This window comes from Mobula hypostoma, chromosome X2 (genome assembly GCF_963921235.1).
Source record: "Mobula hypostoma chromosome X2, sMobHyp1.1, whole genome shotgun sequence".
Classification (NCBI taxonomy): Eukaryota; Metazoa; Chordata; class Chondrichthyes; order Myliobatiformes; family Myliobatidae; genus Mobula; species Mobula hypostoma.
Window position 1 is genome coordinate 48,995,667 of NC_086129.1, and position 20,250 is coordinate 49,015,916.

General features: G+C 41.9%; 2 protein-coding genes across 2 annotated transcripts in view; one reads left to right on the plus strand and one right to left on the minus strand.

Moving 5' to 3' along the window:
• Window positions 1–16,958, minus strand: part of LOC134340888 (uncharacterized) — a 167,734-nt gene extending 150,776 nt beyond the window's left edge. Inside the window, exon 1 of the mRNA XM_063038461.1 lies at window positions 16,883–16,958. The gene's annotated coding sequence lies outside the window, so the exon portion shown is untranslated. The remainder of the gene's footprint in view (window positions 1–16,882) is intronic.
• Window positions 16,959–17,066: 108 nt separating this feature from the next.
• Window positions 17,067–20,250, plus strand: part of cenatac (centrosomal AT-AC splicing factor) — a 32,519-nt gene continuing 29,335 nt past the window's right edge. The window contains exon 1 of the mRNA XM_063038718.1: window positions 17,067–17,254. Coding sequence (XP_062894788.1) covers window positions 17,090–17,254 — 165 coding nt within the window. The 5' untranslated portion in view covers window positions 17,067–17,089. The remainder of the gene's footprint in view (window positions 17,255–20,250) is intronic.

Here is a 20,250-nt window from a genome sequence, read left to right on the forward strand (position 1 = left end):
AATTTCAATTTCATTAGCTTTTGGCAAAAACATTGTTTGACCCAGCTTACCTATTAAGTAAGCCCTTAACTGAAAGTAGCAAAAGAAAGTATTATTAGATATTTTATATTTATCCTTTAATTGTTCAAATGACATCAATATACCTCGCTCAAAACAATCTCCTATAAATTTAATCCCTTTTTGGTACCAATTATATAAAAGTTGATTGTCCATTGTAAAAGGAATAAGTCTGTTTTGAAACAAAGGTCTCCTTGCTAATAGAGATTTCTGTGTTTCCTTATCAACATTTATCTTATTCCATAGATCAATCAAGTGTGTTAATATAGGAGATGCTTTCTTTTCCCGTAACCATTTAGATTCCCATTTATATATAAAATCTTCAGGTTTATTTTCTCCTATCTTGTCTAGTTCTATTTTAATCCATGCTGGTTTTTGATCCTCGAAAAAAGATGCAATAAATCTAAGTTGATTTGCTTTATAGTAATTTTTAAAGTTTGGAAGTTGTAACCCTCCTAACCTAAATTTACATGTCAGCTTTTCCAATGATATTCTTGACATTTTACCTTTCCAAAGAAATTTTCTCACAGATTTATTTAACTCTTGAAAAAATTTCTGTGACAATTGTATTGGTAATGTTTGAAACAAATACTGTAATCTCGGAAATATATTCATTTTTACAACATTAACTCTACCTACTAATGTTATTGGTAGTATCATCCATTTGTCAAGATCTTCTTGAATTTTTTTCAATAGTGGTAAATAATTAAATTTATATAAATTCTTTACATCACTATCAAGTCTTATACCTAAATACTTTATACCATTTACCGGCCATCTAAATTGGGTTACTAATCGACATCGAGTATAGTCTCCTTTAGTAAGAGACAAAATTTCACTTTTGTCCCAGTTTATTTTGTAACCTGATACCTTCCCATATTCATCCAATCTAGAAGATAATTTATGTAACGAATGTTGTGGGTTTGTTAAATAGATCAAAACATCATCGGCAAAAAGATTAATTTTATATTCCTCTTGGTTAACTCTAAAACCCATAATATCTGGATCCAATCTAATTAGTTCTGCTGATGGCTCTATCGCCAATACAAATAGAGCAGGTGATAGTGGACAACCTTGTCTAGTTGACCTTTTTAGCTGAAATGGTGTTGAAATTTGAGAGTTTGTCACTACTTTAGCTTTAGGGTTAGAATTTAAAGTTTTAATCCAATTTATAAAAGATGTTCCTAACCCATATTTTTCTAATACTTTAAATAAAAAATCCCATTCTAATCTATCAAATGCTTTTTCTGCATCCAGAGCTACTACTATACTCTTCTCATCCCTTTTTTGTGCCAAATGAATTATACTGAGTAGCCGAGTTACATTATCTGCCAGTTGTCTATTTTTAATAAATCCTGTTTGATCCATATGTATTAATTTTGGTAAATATTTAGATAATCTATTCGATAAAATTTTTGCTATTATTTTATAATCCGTATTCAATAAAGAAATAGGCCTGTATGATGTTGGTTTCATAGGATCTCTGTCCTTTTTTGGCAATACTATTACAATCGCTGTTGAAAAAGAATCTGGAAGTTTATGTATTTTTTCTGCTTGACGTATTAGTTCCATAAAAAGAGGAAATAATAAATCTTTAAATTTTTTATAAAATTCAGGTGGAAAACCATCTTCTCCTGGAGATTTATTACTTTGAAGTGATCCTAAAGCTTCTTCAACTTCTTTTAATGTAAAAGGTGTATCTAATCCCCTCTGTTCTTCCAAATTCAATTTTGGAAGAGAAACTTGTGATAAAAACCTTTCTATCTCATTAACATCGTTTTGGGATTCTGATTGATATAATTCAGAATAAAAATTTTTAAAGGTTTCATTTATTTCAAGAGGTTTATAAGATATTTTATTTGCCCTTGTTCTAATTGCATTTATTGTTTTGGAAGCTTATTCTGTTTTCAACTGCCAGGCAAGAATTTTATGTGCTCTCTCACCTAATTCATAATACCTTTGTTTAGATCTTATAATTGCTTTTTCCGTTCTATATGTCTGAAGTGTATTATATTGTAACTTCTTATTGACAAGTTGTCTTCGTTTTTCTTTTGACATATATCTTTGTGATTCTTTTTCTATTCTTGTAATCTCTTTTTCCAATAGATCTATTTCTGCCATATATTCTTTCTTAATTTTAGACGTATAACTTATTATCTGTCCCCTAAGATATGCTTTCATCGCATCCCATAATATAAATTTATCCTCCACTGAATGAAAATTTGTATCCAAAAAAAATTGAATCTGCTTTTTCATAAAATCACAAAAATCTTGACGTTTTAATAATATTGAATTAAATCTCCATCTATAAGCCACTTCTTCCTTATCAGCCATTATTATTGTCATTAATAAAGGAGAATGATCTGATAATATTCTTGCTTTATATTCCATATTTTTCACTCTGTGTTGAATATGCATTGATAATAGAAAAAAATCTATCCTTGAATAAGTTTTATGTCTGTGGGAATAGAACGAATAGTCTCTTTCTTTAGGATTGATTCTTCTCCATATATCAATCAAATTTAAATCTTTCATCAATGATAAAGTTAGATTTACTACCTTCGATTTTATAACAGCCTTGGTTGATCTATCTAAGACTGGGTCTAAGCAAAATTGAAGTCGCCTCCAATTAATATTTTTTCACGTGCATCCGCCAAATTCAAAAAAGTTTCTTGTATGAATTTTGCATCATTTTCATTTGGTGCATAAATATTCATAAAAGTCCATAGTTTGGAAAAAAGTTGACAGTGTATAATCACATATCTCCCCGCAGAATCAGTTATTACATTTTGTATCCTAATTGGTAACGTTTTATTGATCAAAATTGCTACTCCCCTCGCTTTTGAATTAAATGAGGCCGCAACAACATTACCCACCCAATCTCTCTTTAGTTTCTGATGTTCTGTTTCTGTTAGGTGCGTTTCCTGTAAAAAAGCTAAATCTATCTTCATTTTTTTAATATATGTTAAGATTCTTTTTCTTTTCACTGGTCCATTAAGCCCATTAACATTAAAACTCAAAAAATTCAATAAATTAGTCATTATTCTTAACAAAGTTACTCCAATCTAAAACATTACTTATTTTCTCAACTCTCATAGTTCCTTGGGGAATCACTTTAAACTTCACCATGATGCTATGTGTTCCCCCCCCCAACCTTCCAGGCAAAAAGAGAAAAAAAAGATAGAAAAAAAAAGAAAAAACCAAATAACCCCCCCCCCACTAATGTTGTGAATGAAAAGATACACAACACTACCCCCCTCTATTTTACGGGTCGCGGCAAAAGCCACGCTTGCACACATGATTAACGTAACAATCGATCAGTGCTTCTTCCAGCTCCCCCGCAACAAAAAAAGTTATATATATATAAACAAAATTAGTATTATTATTCCCAGCTGATTTCCTCCAGTATTAACCTTTCTTACCCCCCTCATATAATTAATACTATATTTATACATTCATCCAGCTTCAAAAATCCAACAAATCCATTCTTAAACCCAATCTTCATCTTCAATCTATCTTGCTCTCCTGAGTTTGTTCTTGTATCTGGTGAATATTCAGAGAATCTTGCACAAACTGCTCTGCTTTCTGGTAGTCATCAAAAAATCTTTTTTCTCCACCAGACAAAAAAATCTTCAAAGTTGCAGGATAACGCAGTATAAATTGATAACCATGCTCCCATAGGGTTTTTTTCACTGGATTAAACTTCTTCCTTTTCTTCAAAAGTTCGTAACTTATATCAGGGTAGAAAAAAACTCTTTTCCCTTTAATTATCAATGGCCCTTTTCTATCTTTGGCAGCTCGAACAGCCGCCTGTAGAATCCTTTCCTTGTCTTGAAATCTTAAGAATTTTATTAAAATCGATCGTGGATATTGGTCATCTTTTGGTTTTGGTCTTAAAGCTCTATGTGCCCGCTCAATTTCAATTGATCGAGCCTCCTCTCCCATTTGCAAAACCTCCGGGATCCATCTTTGAAAAAATTCTATTGGCTTTTCTCCTTCCATACCTTCTGTAAGACCAACAATTTTTATATTATTACGCCTACTGAAGTTTTCCAACATGTCCACTTTCTCCAAGAGTCGGTTTCTTTCCGAGTTCCAGACAAGCAAATCATTTTCTGTTTTTTCCACTCTATCATTCATAAGCCCCATTTCTCTTTCCATCTTCTGAAGCTTCTTTTCCATTTTGTCCTGTCTTTCCATAACTTTATTATAGCATCTCTTCGTATCTCTAAGCTCTTCTCTTACTTTCCTTAATTCAGCCGTTGATCGCAATACAGCCTCTCTTCTGTCTCTATCATCTCCTTTACTTCCACTCGTTTCCAATTCTTCCTCCTCTTCTTCATCTGTGTTCTCTGCAGAATCCAGTTCTGACTCTGAGTCATTTTCAATTGCAGTGGGTGTCGGTTCTTGTAGTTTGCGTTGTGTCGATTTGCGCATGCGCAATTCCGTTGTCTTCTTCGGAACACCTCTGCCACCGCCATTGCTCCCTGTTCTACCGAAGGAGATCCAACCTGAGTCCGAGGCTCCATCGTTGCAGTCGGCCCTTTTTTCTTCCCGTCTCGCGGCTGCTTCGCAACAGCAGACTTCTTTTGTTGCGGTTTAGGAGGCATACTGTAAAGTAGTCTTACAAAGTTCATAAATAGTTTTCAAAAAATATTTACCAACTTTGTTTTATTTAAACGGTACTTTACTGATTTGTTGCGGGAGCGCTGAATTTACACGTCTCAATCCCACGTCATCACGTGATGCCCCCCCAATTTCTTTCTTAAGATTCTTTTTACATTCTTTATATTCCTCGAGCACCTCATTTACTCCATGCTGCCTATATTTATTGTAGGTATCTCTCCTTTTCCGAACCAAGTTTCCAATATCCCTTGAAAACCATGGTTCCCTCAAACTTTTAACCTTTCCTTTCAACCTAACAGGAACATAAAGATTCTGTACCCTTAAAACTTCACCTTTAAATGACCTCCATTTCTCTACTACATCCTTCCCATAAAACAAATTGTCCCAATCCACTCCTTCTGAATCCTTTTGCATCTCCCTAAAGTTAGCCTTTCTCCAATCAAAAATCTCAACCCTGGGTCCAGACCTATCCTTCTCCATAATTATATTGAAACTAATGGCATTATGATCACTGGACCCGAAGTGCTCCCCAACACATACCTCCGTCACCTGACCTATCTCATTCCCTAACAGGAGATCCAACATTGCCCCTTCTCTAGTTGGTACCTCTATGTATTGCTGCAAAAAAACTATCCTGCACACATTTTACAAACTCCAAACCATCCAGCCTTTTTACAGCATGGGCTTCGCAGTCTATGTGTGGAAAATTAAAATCTCCCACAATCACAACCTTGTGCTTACTACAAATATCTGCTATCTCCTTACAAATTTGCTCCTCCAATTCTCGCTCCCCATTTGGTGGTCTATAATACACCCCTATAACTGTTACTACATCTTTCCCATTCCTCAATTCCACCCAAATAGCCTCCCTAGACGAGCCCTCTAATCTATTCTGCCAGAGCACCGCTGTAATATTTTCTCTGACAAGCAATGCAACACCTCTCCCTCTTGTCCCTCCGATTCTATCACACCTGAAGCAACGAAATCCAGGAGTATTTGGTTGCCAATCACACCCCTCCTGCAACCATGTTTCACTAATAGCTACAACATCATACTTCCAGGTATCAATCCATGCTGTAAGCTCATCCACCTTTCTTATAATGCTCCTAGCATTAAAATAAATGCATTTAAGACATTTTCCACCTCTTACTCTCTGTTTATCACTAACAGTGCAAACAACTTTACTATCTCCTTTTTCTTCCTTCTCCCCTACATCTGTTCCTACACTCTGGTTGCCCTGCCCCCTTGTATCTAGTTTAAATCCAACGGAGCCTCTCTAGCAAACCTACCTGCAAGAATATTTGTCCCCCTCCAGTTCAGATGTAAACCGTCCCGCTGGAACAGGTCCCACCTTCCCTGGAAAACTGCCCAATTATCTATAAATCTGAAGCCCTCCCTCCTGCACCATGTCTTCAGCCACGTGTTGATCTGCACTATCTTACTATTTCTAAACCCGCCTGCACGTGGCACTGGTAGCGATCCTGAGATTGCTATCCTGGAGGTCCTGTCCTTTAACTTGCATACTGGCATCAATGTTATAGGTAGGAAAGATGAGGAGGTCCTGAAGAGAGATTTTAGGGAGCACGGTAGAAAACTGAAAAGCAGGACCTCCAGGGTAGGAATCTCTGGATTGCTGCCTGTGCCATGCATCAATGAGGGTAAGAATAGGAAGATTTGGCAGATGAATGTGTGGCTGAGGGACTGGTGCAGATTCCAGGGGTTCAGATTTCTGGATCTTTGGGATCTCTTCTGGGGAAGGAATGACCTGTACAAATTCCTGAACCTGAAGGGGACCGATATCCTTGTGGACAGGTTTGCTGGAGCTGTTTGGGTATATTTTAAACTAATTTGGTGGGGGATGGGAACTGCAGTGATAATGTGAGAATGAGGCAGTTGGTTTATAGACAGATACAATGTGGTGAGACTGCTACAAAGGAGAGGAGGCTGATGATAGGGCAAAATTGCAGTCAGCAGGATGAATTGCAACGGAAAAGACAGACACAATTGAAAAGGATGATGAATACAGGACTAAAGATGTTATATTTGAATGCACACAGTATACAGAACAAGGCAGATGAACTTGTAGCAGTTACAGATTGGTATGTATGATGTTGTAGGCATCATGGCTGAGAGAAGATTACAGCTGGGAGCTTATTGTCCAAGGATACACATTGTATTGAAAGGACAGGCAGGAATGCAGAGGAGGTGGCATTGCTCTGTTGGTTAAAAAATGAAGTCAAATCATTGGAAAGAGGTGACGTAGGGTCAAAAGGTGTTGAATCATTGTGGATAGAGCTAAGGAACTGCAAGGGTAAAATGACCCTGATGAGAGTTGTATACAGACTCTCAAACAGTAGTAAGGATGTGGTCTACAAATTACAAAAGGGGATAGGAAATGCATGTCAAAAGGGCAATGTTACAATAGTCATGGGGGATTTCAAGATGCAAGTAGATTCAGCCCGAAATATCAACTGTATTCTTTTCCATAGATGCTGCCTGGCCTGCTGAGTTCCTCCAGCATTTTGTGTGTGTTGCTCGGATTTCCAGCATCTGCAGATTTTCTCTTGTTTGGGAAAATCAGGTTGGTGCTCAATCTCAAGATGGGGATTTTCTGGAATGCTTCCAAGATAGGTTTTTGGAGCAGTTCATGGTAGAGCCCACTGGTGGATCAGCTGTTCTGGATGAGGGGTTATGCAATGAACTGGATTTGATTAGTGAACTGAAGGCAAAAGAACCCTTAGGGGACCAGTGATCATAGTATGATAGAATTCACCTGCAATTTGAGAAGAAAAAGCTAAAGTCAGATTTATCAGTATTACAGTGGAGTAAAGGAAATTACAGAGGCATGAGAGAGTAATTGGCCAGAACTGATTGGGAAAAGAACACTGGCAGGGATAACAGCAGAGCAGCAACGGCTGGAATCTCTAGGAATGATTCGGAAGGCACAGATATATACCTCCCAGAAAGGAAGTATTCTGAAGGCAAGATGATACAACTGTGGCAAAGAAGAGAAGTCAAGGCCAACATAACAGCCAAAGAGGGGGCACATAATAGAGCAAAAATTGGTGAGAAGTTAGAGGAACACACATCAAAGTTGCTAGTGAACGCAGCGTTCACTAGCAACTTTGATGTGTGTTGCTTGAATTTCCAGCATCTGCAGAATTCCTGTTGTTTGGGAAGTTAGAGGATTGGGAAGCTTTTAAAAACCAACAGAGGCAACTAAAAATGTAATTCACAGGAAAAGATAGAATATGTAGGTAAGCTTACCATTAGTATTAAAGATAATACCAAAAGTTTCTTCAGATACATGGTGTAAAAGACAGGTGAGAGTGGATATCAAACCGCTGGAGAACAATGCCGGAGAGTAGTAATGGGAAGGGATGGAACAAGGGCCGTTTCTACCTCCTACCCAAGATCCACAAACCTGCCTGTCCAGGTAGACCTATTGTCTCAGCTTGCTCCTGCCCCACCAAACTCATTTCTGCATACTTCAACACTGTTTTATCCCCCCTTGTTCAATCCTTTCCCACCTATGTTCGTGACGCTCCTCACACTCTGAATTTTTTCAATGATTTTATGTTCCCTAGCCCCCAGCGCTTTATTTTCACCATGGATGTCCAGTCCCTATATACCTCCATCCCCCACCAGGAAGGTCTCAAAGCTCTCCACTTCTTTTTGAATTCCAGACCTAACCAGTTCCCCTCTACCACCACTCTCCTCCGTCTAGCGGAATTAGTCCTTACTCTTAATAATTTCTTTTGGCTCCTCCCACTTCCTCCAAACTAAAGGTGCAGCCATGGGCACCCGTATGGATCCCAGCTATGCCTGTCTTTTTGTTGGCTTTGTGAAACAATCCATGTTCCAAGCCTACACTGGTATCCATCCCCCACTTTTCCTTCGCTATACCGACGACTGCATTAGCACTGCTTCCTGCATTCATGCTGAGCTTGTTGACTTCATTGGCTTTGCCTCCAACTTTCACCCTGCCCTCAAGTTTACCTAGTCCATTTCCGACACCTCCCTCCCCTTTCTTGATCTTTCTGTCTCTATCTCTGGAGACAGCTTATCTACTGATGTCTACTATAAGCCTACAGACTCTCACAGCTACCTGGACTATTCCTCTTCCCACCCTGTCTCTTGCAAAAATGCCATCCCCTTCTCGCAATTCCTCCATCTCTGCCGCATCTGCTCTCAGGATGAGGCTTTTCATTCCAGGACGAAGGAGATGTCTTCTTTTTTCAAAGAAAGAGGCTTCCCTCCCTCCACCATCAACTCTGCTCAAACGCATCTCTCCCATTTCACGCACATCTGCTCTCACCCCATCCTCCCGCCACCCCACTAGGAATAGGGTTCCCCTTGTCCTCACCTACCACCCCACCAGCTTCCGGGTCCAACACATAATTCTCCGTAACTTCCGCCACCTCCAACGGGATCCCACCATGAAGCACATCTTTCCCTCCCCCCCCCCGCTTTCCGCAGGGATCGCTCCCTATGCGACTCCCTTGTCCATTTGTTCTGTCCACCAGAGAAAGCAGGATCTTCCAGTGGCCACACATTTTGATTCCACGTCCCATTCCCATTCTGATATGTCTATCCACGGCCTCCTCTACTGTAAAGATGAAGCCACACTCAGTTGGAGGAACAACACCTTATATTCCATCTGGGTAGCCTTCAACCTGATGGCATGAACATTGACTTCTCAAACTTCCACTAATGCCCCACCTCCCCCTCGTACCCCATCTGTTATTTATTTATATACACACATTCTCTCTCTCTCTCTCTCCTTTTTCTCCCTCTGACTATACCCCTTGCCCATCCTCTAGGTTTTCCCCCCCTCCCCCCTTTCTTTCTCCCTGGGCTTCCCGTCCCATGATCCTCTCATATCCCTTTTGTCAATTAACTGTCCAGCTCTTGGCTCCATCCCTCCCCCTCCTGTCTTCTCCTATCATTTCAGATCTCCCCCTCCCCCTCCCACTTTCAAATCTCTTACTAGCTCTTCTTTCAGTTAGTCCTGACAAAGGGTCTCGACCTGAAACGTCGACTGTACCTCTTCCTAGAGATGCTGAATGGTGTAAGGCCTTGACAGAGAGTGGAAGTGGAGAGGATGTTTCCTCTGCTGGGAGAGTCTAAGATCGGAGGACACAGCCTCAGAATAGAGTTGCGCCCTTTTCGAACAGAGATGAGGTAGCTGTGGAGGCCAAATGGTTATGTATATTTAAGTTGATAGATTCTTGATTGCCAGGGCATGAAGGGGTATGGGGAGAAGACAAGAGATTGGGGCTGAGATGAAAAATGGGTCAGCCATAATGAAATGATGGGAGTAGACTCAATGGGCCAAATGGTCTAATTCTGCTCATACATCTTATGGTCTTATGGACAATGTACCAAAGAGAATTGATATAATTTTAAAGGCAAAGGGTGGCCACACCAAATACTGATTTGATTTTGTTTTTTAGTTTACTGCTCTTTATAGTAATTTTTTTGATACTTAAAAACTTTTCATTTCATGATTTTAGGAAGCATCTTTGCTTTACAGAATTTTTAAAAATGAGCCGAAGTACTAAGTCACAGTTCTATGAATGTCATTGTACACTACCCTGAGATTCATTTTCTTGCAGGCATTCACAGTAGAACACAAAAGGCAAACTGTGCAAATACAAAAAGAACAATAAATAAATCGATGGATAGATAAATCTGAGAATATGAGTTGTTTCCCCCTTCATGAATGCAGCTTATTTTCTCTTTCTGTTTCCTTTCTTGTAACTGTTCCCTGTTTCCATTGAGAGATCTCGAAACTAGATCCTTAATACACAACCAAAATTCAGGAAATTCTCAGCAGGGCAGCCAACATCATTGGAGGGGAAAAATATTTAATGTCAAGGTCAAGTTTATTGTCATATGCACAGGTGCAATGAAAAACCTACAGCAGTCTTATAGGCACATAGCATTAGAAATACAACATTCATAAGAAAAGCATAAACATAAACATAAGTGGATCAGTACTTGGAGCTATGATGTTGTGGCCATTACAGAGACTTGGATGGCTTAGGGGCAGGAATGGTTACTTAAAGTGCTAGGCTTTAGATGTTTCAGAAAGGACAGGGAGGGAGGCAAAAGAGGTGGGGGTGTAGCACTGTTGATCAGAGATACTGTCACGGCGGCAGAAAAGGAGGGAGTCATGAAGGGGTTGTCTACGGAGTCTCTGGGGGTGGAAGTTAGAAATAGGAAGGGGTCAATAACTCCACTGAGTGTTTTTTATAGACCACCCAATAGTAACAGGGACATCGTGGAGCAGATAGTGAGACAGATTCTGGAAAGGAGTAATAATAACAGGGTTGTTGTGGTGGGAGATTTTAATTTCCCAAATATCGATTGGCATTTCCCTAGAGTGAGGGGTTTAGATGGGGTGGAGTTTGTTAGGTGTGTTCAGGAAGGTTTCCTGACACAATATGTAGATAAGCCTACAAGAGGAGAGGCAGTACTTGATCTGGTATTGGGAAATGAACCTGGTCAGGTGTCAGATCTCTCAGTGGGAGAGCATTTGGAGATAGTGATCACAATTCTATCTCCTTTACTGTAGCATTGGAGAGGGATAGGAACAGACAAGTTAGGGAATCGTTTAATTGGAGTAAGGGGAAATATGAGGCTATCAGGCAGGAACTTGGAAGCATAAACTGGAAACAGATGTTGTCAGCGAAATATGCAGAAGAAATGTGGCAAGTGTTCAGGGGATACTTGCGTGGGGTTCTGCGTAAATACGTTCCAATGAGACAAGGAAAGGATGGTAGGGTACAGGAACCGTGGTGTACAAAGGCTGTTGTAAATCTAGTCAAGAAGAAAAGAAGAGCTTACGAAAGGTTAAAAAAAAGGTAATGATAGAGATCTAGACGATTATAAGGCTAGCAGGAAAGAGCTTAAGAAGGAAATTAGGAGAGCCAGAAGGGGCCATGAGAAGGCCTTGGCAGATAGGATTAAGGAAAACCCCAAGGCATTCTACAAGTATGTGAAGAGCAAGAGGATAAGACATGAGAGAATAGGACCAATCAAGTGTGATAGTGGAGAAGTGTGTATGGAACCGGAGGAGATAGCAGAGGTACTTAATGAATACTTTGCTTCAGTATTCGGAAAAGGATCTTGGCAATTGTAGGGATGACTTACAGCGGACTGAAAAGTTTGAGCATGTAGATATTAAGAAAGAGGATGTGCTGGAGCTTTTGGAAAGCATCAAGTTGGATAAGTCACTGGGACCGGACAGGATATACCCCAGGCTACTGTGGGAGGCGAGGGAGGAGATTGCGTCTATTTTAATGCGAGGAGTATTATGAACAAAGCGGATGAGTTTAGAGCATGGAACAGCACTTGAAGCTATGATGTTGTGGCCATTACAGAGACTTGGATGGTGCAGGGGCAGGAATGGCTACTTCAAGTGCTAGGCTTTAGATGTTTCAGAAAGGACAGGGAGGGAGGCAAAAGAAGTGGGGGTGTAGCACTGTTGATCAGAGATACTGTCACAGCGGCAGAAAAGGAGGAAGGCATGGAGGGGTTGTCTTCGGAGTCTCTGTGGGTGGAAGTTAGGAATAGGAAGGAGTCAATAACTCTACTGGGTGTTTGTTATAGACCACCCAATGGTAACAGGGACATTGAAGAGCAGATAGGGAGACAGATTCTGGAAAGGTGTAATAATAAAAGGGTTGTCGTGGTGGGAGATTTTAATTTTCCAAATATTGATTGGCATCTCCCGAGAGCAAGGGGTTTAGATGGGGTGGAGTTTGTTAGGTGTGTTCAGGAAGGTTTCCTGACACAATATGTAGATAAGCCAACAAGAGGAGAGGCTGTACTTGATCTGGTATTGGGAAATGAACCTGGTCAGGTGTCAGGTCTCTCAGTGGGAGAGCATTTTGAAGATAGTCATCACAATTCTATCTCCTTTACCACAGCATTGGAGAGGGATAGGAACAGACAAGTTAGGGAAATGTTTAATTGGAGTAAGGGGAAATATGAGGCTGTCAGGCAGGAACTTGGAAGCATAAATTGGAAACATATGTTCTCAGGGAAATGCATGGATGAAACATGGAAAATGTTCAGGTATTATTTGTGTGGACTTCTGCGTAGATACGTTCCAATGAGACAGGGAAAGGATGGTAGGGTACAGGAACCGTGGTGTACAAAGGCTGTTGTAAATCTAGTCAAGAAGAAAAGAAGAGCTTACAAAAGGTTCAAAAAACAAGGTAATGATAGAGATCTGGAAGATTATAAGGGTAGCAGGAAGGAGTTTAAGAATGAAATTAAGAGAGCCAGAAGGGCCATGAGAAGGCCTTGGCGGACGGGATTAAGGAAAAAACCCAAGGCATTCTACAAGTATGTAAAGAGCAAGAGGAAAGGACATGAGAGAATAGGACCAATCAAGTATGACAGTGGAAAAGTGTGTTTGGAACTGGAGGAGATGGCTGAGGTACTTAATGAATACTTTGCTTCAGTATTCACTACCGAAAAGGATCTTGAAAATTGTAGGGATGGCTTGCAGTGGACTGAAAAGCTTGAGCATGTAGATATTAAAGAAGAGGATGTTCTGGAGCTTTTGGAAAGCATCAAGTTGGATAAGTCACTGGGACCGGATGGGATGCACCCCAGGCTACTGTGGGAAGCGAGAGAGGAGATTACTGAGCCTCTGGCAATGATCTTTGCATCATCAATGAGGATGGGAGAGGTTCCAGAGGATTGGAGGGTTGTGGATGTTGTTCCCTTATTCAAGAAAGGGAGTAGAGATAGCCCAGGAAATTATATACCAGTGAGTCTTACTTCAGTGGTTGGTAATTTGGCAGAGAAGATCCTGAGAGGCAGGATTTATGAATGTTTGGAGAGGCATAATATGATTAGGAATAGTCAGCATGGCTTTGTCAAAGGCAGGTCATGCCTTACGAGCCTGATTAAATTTTTTGAGGATGCGACTAAACACATTGATGAAGCTAGAGCAGTAGATGTAGTGTTTATGGGACTTTAGCAAGGCATTTGACAAGGTACTCCATGCAAGGCTTATTGGGAAAGTAAGGAAGCATGGGATCCAAGGGGTCATTGCTTTGTGGATCCAGAACTGGCTTGCCCACAGAAGGCAAAGAGTGGTTGTAGACGGGTCATATTCTACATGGAGGCCGGTGACCAGTGGTGTGCCTCAGGGATCTGTTCTGGGACCCCTACTCTTTGTAATTTTTATAAATGACCTGGATGAGGAAGTGGAAGGATGGGTTAGTAAATTTGCTGATGACACAAAAGTTGGGGATGTTGTGGATAGTGTGGAGGGCTGTCAGAGATTACAGCGGGACATCGATAGGATGCAAAACTGGGCTGAGAAGTGGCAGATGGTGTTTAACCCAGATAAGTGTGAGGTGGTTCATTTTGGTAGATCAAATATGATGGCAGAATATAGTATTAATGCTAAAACTCTTGGCAGTATAGAGGATCAGAGGGATCTTGGGTTCCGAGTCCATAGGACACTCAAAGCTGCTGCGCAGGTTGACTCTGTGGTTAAGAAGGCGTACGGTGTATTGGCCTTGATCAATTGTGGAATTGAATTTAAGAGCCGAGAGGTAATATTGCAGCTATATAGGACCCTGGTCAGACCCCACTTGGAGTACTGTGCTCAATTCTGGTCGCCTCACTACAGGAAGGACGTGGAAACCATAGAAATGGTGCAGAGGAGATTTACAAGGATGTTGCCTGGATTGGGGAACATGCCTTATGAGAATAGGTTGAGTGAACTTGGCCTTTTCTCCTTGGAGTGACGGAGGATGAGAGGTGACCAGATCGAGGTGTACAAGATAATGAGATGCATTGATCGTGTGGATAGTCAGAGGCTTTTTCCCAGGGCTGAAATGGCTAAGACGAGAGGGCACAGTTTTAAGGTGCTTGGAAGTAGGTACAGAGGAGATGTCAGGGGTAAGTTTTTTTTATGCAGAGGGTGATGAATAGATGGAATGGGCTGCCGGATACGACAGAGACTTTTAAGAGACTCCTTGATAGGTACGTGGAGTTTAGGAAAATAGAGGGCTATGGATAACCCCAAGTAATTTCTAAAGTAAACACATGTTTGGCACATCATTGTGGGCCGAAGGGCCTGTATTGTACTGTAGGCTTCCTATGTTTCTATAACATTTTCTTCGACTTGATGTCCATAGTAAATAGAACATTACACTCAAGTTCAGGCCCTTCAGCCCATAATGTTGTGCCAACCTTTTAAAGTACTCTGAAAATCAATTGAATCCTTGTACATAACCATCCATCTCGCTTTCGATTATGATAATGCCCCACAAAGGGAAACTGAAGGAAAGGTGTTGTGAATTTAAAAATGCAAAAATGAGGAAATCTGCAGATGCTGGAATTTCAAGCAACACACACAAAAAATGCTGGTGAACGCAGCAGGCCAGGCAGCATCTATAGGAGGAGGTACAGTCGACGTTTCGGGCCGAGACCCTTTGTCAGGAATAACTGAAAGAAGAGCTAGTAAGAGATTTGAAAGTGGGAGGGGAAGGAGGAGATCCAAAATGATAAGAGAAGACAGGAGGGGGAGGGATGGAGCCAAGAGCTGGACAGGTGATTGGCAAAAGGGGACACGAGGCTAGAGAAAGGAGAGAATCGTGGGACGGGAGGCCTAGAGGAGAAGGAAAGGGGGAGGGGAGCACCAGAGGATGGGCAAGGAGTATAGTGAGAGAGACAGAGGGAGAAAAAGGAGAGAGAGAGAGAGAAATAATAATAATAAATAAATAACGAAGAGGATGTGGGGATTAACTCAGGTTGGAGGAACAACACCTTATATTCCGTCTGGGTAGCCTCCAACCTGATGGCATGAACATTGATTTCTCTAACTTCTGCTAATGCCCCACCTCCCCCTCGTACCCCATCCGTTATTTATTTCTATACACACATTCTCTCTCTCTCCTTTTTCTCCCTCTGACTATACCTCTTGCCCATTCTCTGGGTTTCTCCCCCCCCCTTTCCTTCTCCCTGGGCCTCCTGTCCCATGATCCTCTCATATCCCTTTTGCCAATCACCTGTCCAGTTCTTGGCTCCATCCCTCCTCCTCCTGTCTTCTCCTGTCATTTTGGATCTCCCCCTCCCACTTTCAAATCTCTTACTAGCTCTTCCTTCAGTTAGTCCTAACGAAGGGTCTCGGCCTGAAACGTCGACTGTACCTCTTCCTAGAGATGCTGCCTGGCCTGCTGCATTCACCAGCAATTTTGATGTGTGTTGCTTGAATTTCCAGCATCTGCAGAATTCCTCGTGTTTACTCTTTTTCTTATTCTCATTTTAACTCCCTTACTTACACCTCTTCATGGCAGATTACCTGCAAACAACACCGTTCACCATACTCATCAACCACCACAATGGCTTTCTCTGTTTTCCTCAGGACTCCAACCTCTTTCAGACATTCCTATTGTTGTCCCCATTGTGCCGCCTCTTTCACAACTTAAACTATGCCATGCTGTCACTTTTCCTCGTTCTTGTCAAGGGTCTTCAACCTCGAACATTAACTCTATTTCCTTCTCCACACATATCACCTGACCTGAGCATTTTTGTTTTTGGATCTGGTGTTTTTTTCTTCTGTTCAGAGATACAAATTTTCAAAATATCCCCTTTGCCAATCACCTGTCCAGCTCTCGGCTCCATCCCTCCCCCTCCTGTCTTTTCCTATCATTTTGGATCTCCCCCTCCCCCTCTCAAATCCCTTACTCACTCTTCCTTCAGTTAGTCCTGACGAAGGGTCTCAGCCCGAAACGTTGACTGTACCTCTTCCAAGAGATGCTGCCTGGCCTGCTGCATTCACCAGCAACTTTGATGTGTGTTGCTTGAATTTCCAGCATCTGCAGAATTCATGTTGTTTGTGGATAATGAAGTAGGTTTTCAAAGCTTGCAGAGAGAAAGGGGGGGAGGTGTCGGAAATGGACCAGGTAAACTTGCCTTACTATACTCCTTGCCCACCCTCTGGGCTCCCCCACTCTCTTTCCTTCTTCCCGGACCTCCTGTCCCATGATCCTCTCATATCCCCTTTGCCAATCACCTGTCCAGCTCTTGGCTCCAACCCTTCCCCTCCTGTCTTCTCCTATCATTTTGGATCTCCCCCTCCCACTCCCACTTTCAAATCTCTTACTAGCCCTTCCTTCAGCTAGTCCTGACGAAGGGTCTCGGCCTGAAACGTTGACTGTACCTCTTCCTATAGATGCTGCCTGGCCTGCTGCGTTCACCAGCATTTTTTGTGTGTGTTGCTTGAACGGTGCTGTGAATCTGCTGACTCTGGTCCTCCAGAGCAGAGGACGCTGTAGGCCGCAGCTCCTCCCATCCGAGAGGCGGCGGCTTCTTGCGTTCGTTAGTTGAGGCATTGACGGAGACGTGAGTATCGGTCTGCGGTTTCCTGATGAGGGGAAAGAAGGCGGTAGCGGCAGCGGCAGCAAAAGAAGAGGTTGAGGGACTGTTTTACTGCGTGGTTTGTAGGCAGACCTCTTTCCGCGGCCGGGGGCACATCTACGGCCTGAAGCACCAGGAAAGGCTCGCGGCGCTGCTAGGCCGCTTCCAACAGAAGGTGAGGATGCACAGAAGTAGGGTCCTGGTTTAGTAAATGTTCGGCAAATAAATAATTGTAAGCGGAAGGCGGGGTTATTGGGTCTGGTGGAAGTGGGATGGAGAAAAACAGTTTCTGCTTTAAAATACTTCTGAAGGGTAAACAGCAGAGATTTTGCAGATGCTAGCCAGAGGGTGGTGAATCTGTGGAATACTTGTCCATAGGTAGCTGTGGAGGCCAATACTTTATGTATATTTGTGGTAGAGGTTGATAGATTCGTGATTGGTCAGGGCATGAAGGGAAACGGGTAGAAGGCAGGAGATTGAGACTGAGAGGAAAATTGGATCAGCCATGATGAAATGGTGGAGCAGACTCGATGGGCCAAATGGCCTAATTCTTCTCCCATGTCTTATGGTCTTGTGCTGGAAATCTTGAGTACACACACAAAATGATTTGTCCTTGGGTTTAGATTATTATGTGTGGGTGGGAGGGAGGAAGGAAAGGGGGTTTGTTTTGCAGTTGTTTTGAATGTGGTGGGAATCATATGTTTGCACCGGGATGTGTGGTGACACTTGCAAGCTGCCTCGCAGCATAACCCTTGGCTGTGAACCCAGACTATGCATTTCACACTGTTTCGTTGTACGTGAGTTAAATCTCTAAAGCGGAATGTCTGGCCCAGATCGGAGGCAAGAACCAATTTCGCTCGTTCCCGCGATGGTCACTCCATGGCACTGAGGCTATGAAGACTGTTATGCTCTGTGCCCGCTATATATAATTAACTGATAAGCGAGCGTTTGGACCTGAGGACTCAATTTTGGTTCAGAATGCTGTAGTTCATTTCAACTGTTTGTATGATTTGTACTTTTTCTTTCTCTTGCGCGTTGAGTGTTGGTCGTATTTTTATTCCTTTTTTTTCTTTAATTGGGTTCTTCCGGGTTTCTTGGTTTGTGGCTCCCTGTGAGCAAGCAAATCTCAAGGCTGTATAATTTATACAGTGGTGCAGTGCTAGCCGGAGCGCCTCCGGCACATTTCTAAGAAAAAAGCCGAAATAAACAAATTAGGTGCCGCCCAGGGGGATTTGAGTATCTCAGAAACTGCTAATCTCCTGGGATTTTTATGCACAACAGACTCTGGAGTTTACAAAGAATGGTGCCAAAAGCGAAAAAACATCCAGCGAGTGGATTTAACAAGATGTTTTCACTCACAAAACAGCCACTCGCTGGTTTTTTTTTTGTTTTTGGCACCATTCTTTGTAAACTCCAGAGTCTGTTGAGCCAGTACTCATTGGAGGATCAGAGGTGGAGAGGGTCAGTAACTTTAAATTCCTGGGTGTCACAATCTCAGAGGACCTGTCTTGGACCCTTCATATAAACGTATTTGCAAAGAAAGCACAACAGTACCTGTACTTCCTCAGGAGTCTGCAAATGTTCGGCATGTCATCAAAGACCTAGGCAAACTTCTGTAGATGTGTGGTGGAAAGTGTGCTGACTATTCCTGCCTATGTGTTGTAACGCCTCTCAAACTTCACTATCGTATCTGCCACCACCATCCTCCTCCAGCAGTGTGCTCCAAGCACCCACCACTTCCCATGAAAAATAAGTGTTACGCTGCATATCTCCTTTAAACTTTTCCAGTCTCACCTTAAAGCTATGCCCTCTAATATTGTCATTTCCACCCTGCAGAAAAACATTCTATTTACCCTAAACGTGCCGCTCATCATTTTATATACCTCAGCCTTTGATGCTTCAGAGCAAACAATTCTAACTACACACATCAAAGTTGCTGGTGAACGCAGTAGGCCAGGCAGCATCTCTAGGAAGAGGTACAGTCGACGTTTCAGGCCGAGACCCTTCGTTAGGACTAACTGAAGGAAGAGCTAGTAAGAGATTTGAAAGTGGGTGGAGGAGGGGGAGATCCAAAATGATAGGAAAAGACCGGAGGGGGAGGGATGGAGCCAAGAGCTGGACAGTTAATTGACAAAAGGGATATGAGAGGATCATGGGACGGGAGGCCCAGGGAGAAAGAAAGGGGGGGGGATCCCAGAGGATGGGCAAGGGGTATAGTCAGGGAGAAAAAGGAGAGAGAGAGAATGTGTGTATATAAATAAATAATGGATGGGGTACGAGGGGGAGGTGGGGCATTAGCGGAAGTTAGAGAAGTCAATGTTCATGCCATCAGGTTGGAGGCTACCCAGACGGAATATAAGGTATTGTTCCTCCAACCTGAGTGTGGCTTCATCTTGACAGTAGAGGAGGCCGTGGATAGACATATCAGAATGGGAATGGGATGTGGAATTCAAACATGTGGCCACTGGGAGATTGCAGAAGTCCTTTCCAAATCCACTCCATCTCGGCCTTTCAATATTCAGTAGATTTCAATGAGATCCTCCCCTTAGACCCGATGGGGCAAAGGAGCAGAACTAAGTCATATGTCTTATGGTAGAATGATAATGGCTCATCCATTCAATAAGTGCTCAGAAACAGGTTGCTGACCTGATGGTTCCAACTCATTTGAAGGCTAACGTTTCGAGTTCACTAGCTTCCTCATCCTTTTTTAAAAAAATCTCTCTGAAGCATGCTATGAAGCGCTGTGTGCACCAGCACTGAGAGGATTAAAAAAATGGTTGTATATGTGCTTTCCACCTTTCAAGACAATGGACAAGTTTATAATTATAAAATTGCAGTGCATGGACCCCCACGAGGCAAAGAACAATTTCGTTCATTCAACTATTAGATTGGTATTAAAGGATGCATAATGTTATTTAAATACACAGACATAATAAATGTTGATTCATCAATGCCTCTTAACATGTATCATAAAAAAATGCCATTCTAATGCACTTACTACTGGACTGGTTTCCTTTTAGTTGACTGACGTTAATCAGCTATAGAAATAAACTAATGACTGGGGTCACAGCTCAGGCCTTCACTCTTTTTGACCTTCAGAGTATAATCCAAAACATTCTCCATTCTGATTACAACTGCTAAATTGTTATTCCATAGTTTACAGAAATAAGT